This window comes from Papilio machaon, chromosome 1, assembly GCF_912999745.1.
Source record: "Papilio machaon chromosome 1, ilPapMach1.1, whole genome shotgun sequence".
NCBI lineage: Eukaryota > Metazoa > Arthropoda > Insecta > Lepidoptera > Papilionidae > Papilio > Papilio machaon.
The window spans coordinates 8,309,682-8,320,924 of NC_059986.1; the positions used below are offsets into that span (position 1 = coordinate 8,309,682).

General features: G+C 35.9%; 1 protein-coding gene across 1 annotated transcript; it reads left to right on the forward strand.

Moving 5' to 3' along the window:
- The first annotated feature begins 1,627 nt into the window (after positions 1-1,627).
- LOC106713743 (chaetoglobosin A biosynthesis cluster protein C) lies at positions 1,628-3,599 on the forward strand. Its single transcript, XM_014506591.2, has 2 exons — positions 1,628-1,821; positions 2,622-3,599. Exons 1-2 carry the CDS (start codon positions 1,651-1,653, stop codon positions 3,123-3,125), a joined length of 675 nt encoding a protein of 224 aa, XP_014362077.2. The 5' UTR covers positions 1,628-1,650; the 3' UTR covers positions 3,126-3,599.
- Positions 3,600-11,243: the final 7,644 nt, after the last annotated feature.

Below are 11,243 nucleotides of genomic sequence, written 5' to 3' on the forward strand. Positions count from 1 at the left end.
CAAAGTATGTTACTGTTGTTGTCACGTATATTTCCTACTAAGCATGCGTAAGCAAAAACATATGGACATGATAGTTTGATTTCGGGAGCAACGCTTCGAAGCAAAATTGGTCTGTTCAATGCATTCAACGTGATGCCATTAGATGGATATTGCTGAGCTAAATGACAAACTCGTGTGGATGAGGTTATGCAACGTTGATGAATTGTTTACGTAAACACAAGAACATGAATCATAGAAGTAAGGTTTAGCTTTTAATTTTTTTTAAACCCTAGCGTTCTTATTACAAATTGTTGTTTTGTAATTCGTAAGGAAAGTAAGAAAGAGAAGTAGAAATTCCCTTTATGAAATAGGTATACAATTTAGTTCACGTCGTGTCGTCTGACCGGGTATCTCAAGTATGGGAATGTTATCAAAACACATGCATCACTGGCAATTAGTGATGTCAGTTTGTGGGTAGCAATTCAATTACCTACATCCTGCAATACAACGTAAAGCATCTAGCAAGCTGAACTTTGTGTTCTTACAGTTGCCCATAGTTCTGTAATTGGTGCAATTTGTTTCTTAGTCGAACCGATTATTCACTTACTGAAACACGGTGAAAAGTAAGTTTTGTTGTTTCAGAAACAATAATAATTAATAATGCCGACAGTACACGCTTACATAGATTGTCGCGTACACGGCGCGAGTGCACGTAGGCATAGATAAAGCCAGATTTCCTTTTCAGTGCATAACGCATGATTGGACAAAGGAAGGCGATAATTAGTCGTGGACGAAAATAGTAGCAGCGGGCCCTGGGCCAGGTGACGTCAGCGCGCCAGGGCCGCGGCGGGGCAAGACGGGCCCCGCGCCAGTGCCGCGCGCGCCGTCCGCCGGGCCGCACGCGACGTCTCCGATTCCGCGAGCCGCTGCCAGCTGCCACCGTCAGCCGCAACCGTCACACGAACCCTGCCCGCGTCAACCCTGCCGACGTAACGCTCTTGCACGAGCCGGACTCGCAAGCCCTAATTGTAAGTACCACAACCCCTTAACCTTTTATCGTATCCAGGACCACCAAAGTCTGCCGATTTCACTTTGTCCAGTGATGTTCCCGCGCTTTTGACAACTTATTGGTATTTATAGATTTCGTTTTTATAGTTGATTCCTTAAAGATATGGGATTATTTTTTGTGTGAGTACGAAGGAACGAAGCAACCTTGGCGCATCGTGCATTGCAGCGGGGACCTTGCAAGTCACGCGTCACAGTAACCTCGCCTCAAGCCGTGTTCAAACCGATATTACGACGTCTCTCAGCTCGGTGCCGTCACGAGCGGTCGTCTATATTATAATCCATTGCGCCTCGGTACGCGGCGTACGTTATCGCACACATGAATAACAAGCGATGGACATTAAACTTATACAAACGTTGTATTTCGTGATCAGACGGCACGTATAGGGATACGGAGATATGTTGATAGACGTGTTGTAGATCGAATACAAACAGCTGACCGAGCGTCGCAACCACGTATTTTTTACAGATAAAAAATACGAAGCGGTCACTCAAGGACGGTCAACAACTATCGTGTAGTATTTCCCGTTCAACTGAGAGTCAAAGTGACACGTTAGTGACGTGTAAGGTGCACTCGTCTACGTAAACCTCGATTTTTTTTTGCCGATGCATCGTTTATTACGGGCGAATATCACAGTAGTACACTCGCGCTCGCTACCCGAGGCCCTCTCGGTGTTCCCCGAGTTATCGCACTGGAAAAACACGCCATACTTTATCTGGTGTTTCGCCCACTATCAGCTGAGCAAGCTATGCGGTGTGTTCATGTTCAGTGACATGGTTAGTTTCCTCGCAAACCATTCGATTCTCTACTTTATTTCCTAAAGATTAAGATGTTTTCTTGTTTATTGATAATTGACAGTTGATAGAAAACAAGTCAGTTATAAGTAGAGTATATGTATATCTATAGTAGTGAAGAATATTCGCGTTTCGTTAATATAGATTAATTGATAAATACTACAAAATTAAGGATTATTTAGTTTTAATTGATTTTGTATGGCCAATGTTTTCTTTTCGTTCGTTTAATACCCTTCGCAAGTCGAATTTATTCGTATAACACGAAGCGTATTGTTTTTCAAAGAAATGAAAGGTCAGGGCTATGCATCTTACGTCAGTGAAACTTGGCGCTAAATCACTCTCGCTCGTTCCGTGGTATGCCTTATTTACATGTTTATAACATACAACTACGGCATAACATTGAGGATAGCCTCTAAACCGTCTGTAGACATATTTTTTTACCTCGCGCCGGCATTGAACGTGGTCCACAGAACCGGTAGCCGCGGTTACCCTTCGCCGAACATCAGCGATGTCAAGCCGCGCTCCTTTATTCAAATCAACCTCGGCTCCAATTAAACAAACTTTAAAATTACAAATTCCACTAATTTACAAATCGTTTTCTTTAATTCAAACTTTAATTATTGAGTCTCGAGCAAGTACTTATCCCTTTATACAATGAAAAGTGGAGCCGCAATTGACTTCTAAGTAAAGTCAAGATAATTACCGTCGTCATTAAACTCTTCGTGTTGTACAGCCGCATAATTGGATTCAATTTTAACATTGTACCATTTTACCTCTTTCAGCTCTCAATGGTCCGTAAATACGAAAGAATGAGCGGCCGTCAGTCCTGGAGCGAGGAGGACATGGCGAAAGCTGTCGCCGCCGTCGTCTCCGGTAAAATGGGCTATAAACTGGCGGCCAGGACGTATCACATCCCGCGCTCCACACTGCAGCGCCGTGCCAGTAAGGTACGCTACCAGCTACCCGACGACCCCAAGCCTCTCATGGGACACTACAGGCGCGTCTTCACCGACAACCAGGAGAAGGACCTCGTCGGTTACATAAAGAGCATGGAGAAGTACTTCATGGGCGTCTCCAGACGAGACATAAGGGAATTGGCGTTCCAATACGCAGAGGACAACAACTTAAATCATCCCTTTGACGTCAATAGCCGCATGGCCGGTGAGGACTGGGTCAGAAACTTCCTTAAAAGGAATCCAGAGCTACTGAACAGGTCAGAAAAAGAATACGAGCTGGAGCCCGTTAACTTCGACCAGTTTTATCACTTTATGTGTCAACTGTCATGATGACTAGTCGATTAGTTGCTACAACTAGATAATGATTTAATTAATTAGCCACAATGTTGTGATTCCAGCGTACCAACTTTCCTAACTCATTCCGAAACAATATTACCAACATCACAAAAGTTATGATTATGATATTCTGACGTAAGCATGTGTTTCCACCGCCGAAGGGCCATCTTTCTCAATCACTTAAAAAAAGATGGAAATATGTTTTTGTACAAAAGTACAATCTCATGGTAAAGGTTACTCGAATATGCTTGACGTCAGAAAAGATACGCCGGGTGGGAATAATTGCCAGGTATTTTATATTAACAGGAAAGTAGGAACACGGATTTTTGTTCTCAAAGGAGAATTAATTTTGGAGAAGTTTATTTTTAATAGAGAATTCTAAGAACGAGCTAAGCTCAAACATAGTACATTTATTATAGTTGATTTTTCCGTTATCTTTAAAAAGCCACATAGATATTTTGTTTGACTACTTATAACGTGTTAGTACTTACTTAAGTCTAATGCTTTCTAGTTGTTTATTTTATAGTTTAAAATTATGTTGGTTAATGGTTAATAAATAACTAAATTAAGGGCTGTGATTTCAGAGAAAATGTGTTGAAAACTTGGTGACATATTGATATGATATTAATAAAAAATTGTTCCGGTTTATTGTGATTGACAACCTTTTTATATTAATTAAAAATTCTAGTTTAGCTACCAAAGTAATTTTGGGCATTGTTCAAATAAATCTATAGAAATTGTTTTATGCCGTCCGCATTTGTCGGTAATAACCTAATGCAAGTTACCATTTGGTGTTGGATTTATATTTTTTAAAGGTTATGTTTCTTTAAAGAGTTTTAGGGTTACATTTTGCTTTTAATTGTATGTCGATTTTCATGAAAGTAAATTGTTGTGATAACGGTGATAGTAGTGATATTGCCCTTATATATTATATAGCCGGTTGGTACATAAATTTATATTTATTCTTAAAAAGATATATTGTGAGATATTTTTCTAATTTTTTTATTGTTAAGATTATATAAAATTATATAACTTATGCCCAAGTTCAAGTCGTTACCTGAAATAAGATTGATCTCTACTTAGTTTAATTGTGTTAGTAAAATGTCGGTGTTTTTGAGGTCAGTGGATATGAATCGTCGGTTGTAATGAAATTTTATTTTCGAAAACTTAAAAAAAAAAATTTGAATGCCAAACTTGTTATTATTTTGAGATTTATATTTAATTGGTATAAATAAGTATGTACTTAAGTTTCTTGCACTTAAATAAAAATTTACAAATACTTTTTGTTGTTGATTTTTTTTTTAAACCTACCCAATTTGATGGAACTTTTGAGGAGTAAAAGTCAAAAAACATATTTAAAGAAAACTCTTAAATCCCATATGCTCATAATGTTGATGAATACTTGGAAAAAGCGCTTTATAAGTAGCAGTAAATGTCAATAAAATCATAACAATAGTTAATTTAACAAACTTACCGTGGGTTTCTGATTAAAATCTCTATTTAAATCATATTATCTCTTCAATTTTATATAGAGGTTAGAGTCTCAGAAACCCACGGTAACAAACACAACAAAATTATCACAACCGCAAAGAGAAAAATCAAAATAGAAATGGATAAGTTAGGATCATCTAATGTTAAATTATTTTCTTCTTGTTAATTATTACAGCGCTTTGATTACTTTTTCTTTCATACCAAATTGTAAACTGAAGTGACAACACACGAAATATATTTGGCTCTTTGTTTCCTTCTTAAAAATAAAAGTCATGTTTCAGTATTGTGTTAAATCTCCATATAAAAATCAATATGAAATCAATAGCATAAAAACAAGTCTGTTTTTTGTTCGTATTTTTTTCTGTATACGTGACCAAACCACCTTAGTACTGTCCCTTGATAAATAATATGCGACGTACACTCGAAAGTTGCCTTGCACGTTATTATTTTTAGGGATTTATCAAAGGCCAGTGACGAAATATGTGACAATATTTCGTAAAGGCGAAATTTATACATACATCATATTATTATTTACTTATTCCTCGAAAGGACCCAGTATTCTTTTTTATCTGATCGCACTGATTATAAATGCGAATGTTTGGATGAATATATGGATGGATGTTTATTAGAAGGTATCTCAATGAGGTTTGATATAGATGTAGAACATAGTGTGGAAGAACACATAGACTACTATTTAAGTTTTTATCGTCATCAGCTGAGGGCTCGGAGCCTAGCTTAATTTAGGTGTGACTAGGCCATAGTCAACCACGCTGGCCCAGTGCGGGTGGACTTCACACGGTTAAGTATTTTTTATGACATTTGTCATGAATTCATTTGTTTTAAATTTAATTCATATAAAGTTCAGAATATCAATCGAAAAACCTTATCTATCGATTCAAAGAATCAATTATTGGGTTCGGATCTGATAAATTGCACCAAATTATCATACTTCAATAAAAATGACTCCAGCATATTCATACAGGCCTTAAATAATAGAAATATAATCATTTCGACACTTTGCTAATGGATTTTTAATAACACAACTTAACATTTCAGGAAATATAGAAATGTTATTGAAAATTACATAAAGTATTACATTTATTTTCCCAATCGTATATTTCGACCTATTTCTTGCAGCAGGCAATTTCAGGTCGCCTTTATTTATAGGTAGCCTTTATGAAAAGGTTAAAGCAAAGAAATAAAATTTTAAATTGAATTTGAAACATTTTAAACCCATTTGATGTGAAAATACTTCCACGAGATAAGAATTTAGTTTTTACTTCATCCAATTCTGTATTAAAGCTTTTCCAAAGATCCCGTATCAAGTATATTAAAACTTAAATAACTATTAAAAACATATCCAAATTAAGTGTAAACAGAATAAATAAGTTATGAATAGATTGCTTCTGTAGAAAATGTACTTTTCAGACATTTCCTTTTTCGTAGTAACTTTAATATTCTTAATAGAAAGCAATTTTTCCTCCAATAACGCACATAGTCACGTCTCCTAGAGACGCCATTTAATTTGATTCCAAGGAAAGCTTTCAAAGAACCTTTCAAGGCAAGACGGAATGTTTTTCTGCAAATTGCGATCCGCAGCGCTCTGTCTCAGATACTCATTAAAAATACTCTGTACACTTTAATTATTTACTTCGTTTCTTTAAAATTATTAGTACATATTAAAACACTTACATTTTTTATTTCAATTAATGAAAAATTAGCTTTAAATCAGTCATTTGGAAATTTCACCGAGATGAAAATCTATTTTGACATTCTGTCTCTATTTTTGGGAGATAGGAATAGATAAAGAAACTCGCTATTCTTCAGATTTAAGTGACATACACAACGAACACGAATGTGTTAACTATTGCTCTCTTTCACGTTATAAAAGGTAGAGAGAGATAGAAAGATATAGATGATAAAAAATACTGAGTCTTCTCCGAATAGTAATACAGTATTAACATTTATTGAACTAAATTATGAGTCAAAGAAAGGTACTCCTTGCATCAGTATTTTTATTTAAAAACAAAATCGAGAGAAAAAAAAAGAAATATCAAAAATCACGATACAAATATGAAAGGAAAAGAGATTTCTCGCAACTACACGGAATGCAGATTCAATCACTCGTCGTCTCTCGAGTTACATAGAACTACTCTATTTGTTTGCTTGGGTGGTTCGATGCGATCCAATTACAAGTGTGCTCCGTCAAAGGAAATGCTCAAAGCGTCTTGTCAACTCAACTGCTTCCACACCGCTGCACCGGAGCTTGGAAAGCCGTGATTGTTAGAACTCTAATGTAACTATACTGTAATGTATCTCAAAGTATACGGCACTTGTAAATAAAGCTAGAATTATTTGACTTACACTTATTTAATTTAATTAATTGTACAGTTTGTTTTACGATTTGATACCTACTGGAAGAATTGTGAATTAGGATAAAAATGATCGTAAGCTTCTACTGCAGTGGCAAAGTTTAATTTGTTATTTAATGGCTTAGGAATTGTTCTGCGATGAATTTCTTGATTCATATTCTTCCCAGAATTAGTCGTCGTTAGTGCTAAAGTTCCACTGATAATGACTTAGTATAATATGTCTACATCTTATTACATCACCCTATTTAATAGAATATTCCATGTAATACTTAAGCGCCCAAAAGTTATCCCTTCTAAGTCAGTCGGAGAATTAAATTACTGTTTGTTTTCTTGATGTATATTAAACAAAAAAAAAACATTTTAAATCGCAATAGTAAGCCGCCATCTTGGAAGTATATAATATACTTTCTTCGCTCGGAAGTACTGAAGTGGATTTACGGATAGCAATCTCAGGGATAAAGTAACGAAGACTTCATCCGCAAGAACTCGACCAAGTTCTCGAAACAATTCTCTGTATACTTTAAAAACATATAGAACTAAAGATTGCATAGACTGTGTATATATCACCTGTTTATTTATATATATATTTAGGTAAATATGTCAGGTATAAGATTAAAGGAGGCTTGTAATTAACGTAGCACTTATTGCAAAGAACAAAGTCGGTAAACAGCCAGGGATTTAGTGGAAACTTCATATGTGTTAACTACACTAAGGGAATGTTTAAGTTACCATAATTAACAAGTCCGGGTGAGGGTAAATAATTAAATTAATAATTGTGAGATTTGGAATCTCAAAAGTGTTCTAGTTGTGCTTTGTATCTTCTATATTTTGGTAAAAATGCTCGTGTCAAAAGAATCAACTTTCGTAATATAACATCTCCTTTTTTAATATCTGTTAAAAAAGTGTAAAATGATATATTCATAGTTTCGAATTAAAAATGTATATTAAAGTATGCTAATATTTTCTGTATATTTTACCACTGGCGCACCTAAAACATAGTATCAAAATGTAAATTTAATATCATCAAAGACGGGCGACGTGAAAGAAAATTGTAATGGCGGATGTTCCCATCCATTCTTCATAGCGTCTTTCCAGCATAATTTCGTTTGGTCCCTAGATGAAACAAAGAAAGTTATTGGCGTCGCGTCGCGTTCAAATTTATGTTACGCTGAAGGAAAATGTGTTACTAGAGTTATTTCTAGTATACTTGAATTTATTCAAGCGTTATATAATATGAAAGAAGAAGATAAGCGAAATTACATACGTGTTTGCTGTGTGTGTAAAATTAACAAACAAAACAGCATCGTTTCTCGAATACTGTCATCGTGGGTAAGTTATTAACAGCAACTTTTTGATAATATAGTCAAACAAGGATATCTGTCCCGATGAGAGATGCGCTGCTATCGCGGTTAGTTCTGACATAAAATATGTAAAATGAGGGCATAAAATTAAAAGCATGACATGACAGCTACAGTACGACAATACGACAAGGATCTTATGATATTGACACATATTTTTGACATTGAGAGGGGGGCGCTAGTGCGCTATTATAATTTAGTTTGACTTATGCCCACCGGATCAGATAGCTTTGTCAGTAAATTATAACTGAAAGTAAGGGGGTTTCTACTGCCTTAAAAAGATAACGAGAGAATGAAAACACATATTCTTCTAAATCATTGGTCTAAAAATTAAAAAGGTTTCATCCCAAATTTTCATCGAATTCAAATTTCGAACAAAGGAAATGTTTGATAAAGGATTCACGAGCGAACGATGTAGAAAGGATACGCTTGAAACAAAGGTTTTCAGCTACGTGCACAAAAAAAAAAAACATCGCGTCCGTCGGTCCACGTAAAAAACGGACTTTAAATGAAAAGCAAAAAAAAACTCCGGGTGTGTAAAAAGTTAAAAATATTTGAATGTGAATTCTATCATTGGATATTTAAATCTGGGAGTAGAGGTGCGGTCGGGAGGGCGAGAAGTTTCCACGGGCGGGGCGTGGCGCGGGGCGGCGGGCCGCGAGGGCTAAGGGGGTCTGCGCGGGGCGCGCGAGGGTAATTAGGCAGCCCGGCGGAGGCTGTATTGATCCGCGTCGCCTAGCAACGGCGCGTGAGATGGCACCAGAGCCTGCTCTCGCACAGACCGCCAGTTTTTTGTTCGCACTCGCTACCTAGGTGAGATCATTTTTTGTATAATTCAATTCGAATAGGTTCTGATAGCGTAGTAAGTGCATATTCTTAGTCAGATTGATTTGTGAACATCACAATCTTATGCATACATATGTTAGAATTAAAGGTGTTTTTTAATTTTAGTTTTAGATATTTGCTCACGTAAATTTTTTTCAGTTTCAATTTATCAAACTACTCAACAAATCCTAGTTATTAATTTTTGCTACAGCAATTTTCGTAATTTCTTGATCACGTCAAACTGCATCTTATTGATATAATCTGCCGAAGATGTAATCAAAAGATTTGTTAATAATAGTTTCTAAAGCGATATCCTTCAAAAATATTAACGAGAGTATTTCTACATTCTAAGTTTCGAAGGATGGTTACACATACCTACATATTTATTATCTAGAACAGTGATTCTCAAGCGGTGGATCGTGAACCTGATGTCCCGTATCTCTATAGGCGAAGATCCAAAGCATTCTTTGTGTTCGCAATTCGGTTCACAAATCGGTCGCTAAGGGAGTCGTGTCGTGGAAAGGTTGAGAACCACTGATCTAGAATATTTCCCCCGCGACCCAAATATTGCGGAGATTTTGTATATGTTCTTTGGTCTTGTTCGCTCAACTTTGACAGATGATGGGTAGACAGGACAGGGTAACGTTGATCTAGCTTACACCTCATTGCACTTTGTGAGGATTTTCTTGTCAGGATTTTTATCGTTTGAACTTAATTTTTTTTTTTTAATTTTTGATTAATACCGAATTTCTTAAGCTGATTAACAGTTCACCGTTCCAATAAAGCGTGCAGCGTGCCAATAAAGTAATTATTACAAAAACAAAACCACAACACGTTTCATTAAAGCGTAGCAGGGATAAAAACTATCTAAACGATAACAAATTCTGCATAACAATGTGTCAAATATCAATTTGACTCAAATATCATATTATGACTCAAATTCAGAACTTCTGATTGATAATGTCAATGGGTAACATAACATCAGGTGATCGTACTTATTTCCTTTGTACTAAAACATTGCCCTTTATAAAAATTAATCAAAAACGATATTGTAAGGGTGACAGTGCTCACATTTCATTTATATATTTCGTTCGGAGAATTTATGCCATTTTTAAATTGCCAATTTTTGGTGTCGTCTATTCTCTCGGAAAGCGAACAACGTAAAAGGTCGTAATTAAAAATCTCCCGCTTCTATCAATTTCCTTCGAAATAACAAAAAGCCAACAAAGCTAATTAGGGTATCTAGAATTGGTTTTTGCTACGAAACGAACCTCAGGCGGTTACATAAAGGTTTGATAATAAATATATAGAGGGACTTTTTAAATGCTATTCATTTATTACCAAACTAGCTTTTACCCGCGACTCCGTCCGCGCGGAATAAAAAATAGAACACGGGGTAAAAATTATCCTATGTCCGTTTCCTGGTTCTAAGCTACCTGCCCACCAATTTTCAGTCAAATCGATTCAGCCGTTCTTGAGTTATAAATAGTGTAACTAACACGACTTTCTTTTGTATATATAGATTATCTGGACAAAATCACAATGGACAAAGTAGACACTTTTATTGTAATTACCACAGGTGGGCACAGTTAATCGAAAAGTTAACTTCGTTAATCGTTAATCCGTTAATTAAAAAATTAACTTCGTTAATCGTTAAAGCGTTAAATTCTCGAAAATTTAACGCAAGTTAAAGTTAATCGTTAACAGTTAACCATACCAAAATTATACATACTAATTTCGCACTTATTGTGGCGACACTTGTTTAAAATAGTAATTTGACTATACATTCTATAACACATTAGTATTAGAGACAAGTATGAATGCATTATAGTATATTTCATTACGAGTGCGGAAAGCCTGTCATTGCAAAGAGTTCCGACAAATGTCTACCCAAGCCGAGGCGCAGCCGAAGGTGAGGGTTGACAGTAGGAACCAGTTGTAATGACAGTTCCGCACGTGTACTAAACAACTATTTTAATACGGTTGCGAAAAAATTAAGCAATTTATTAGAATAATAAAAAAAATACAGTCGAATTGATAACCTCCTTCTTTTTGAAGTCGGCTAA

Excerpts from the sequence above, each read along its gene's own strand:
- LOC106713743 (XM_014506591.2), top strand. The coding sequence starts at position 1,651 with ATGCATCGTTTATTACGGGCGAATATCACAGTAGTACACTCGCGCTCG. Across the intron at positions 1,822-2,621 it reads TGTTCATGTTCAGTGACATG|CTCTCAATGGTCCGTAAATA; the intron begins GTTAGTTTCCTC and ends TACCTCTTTCAG.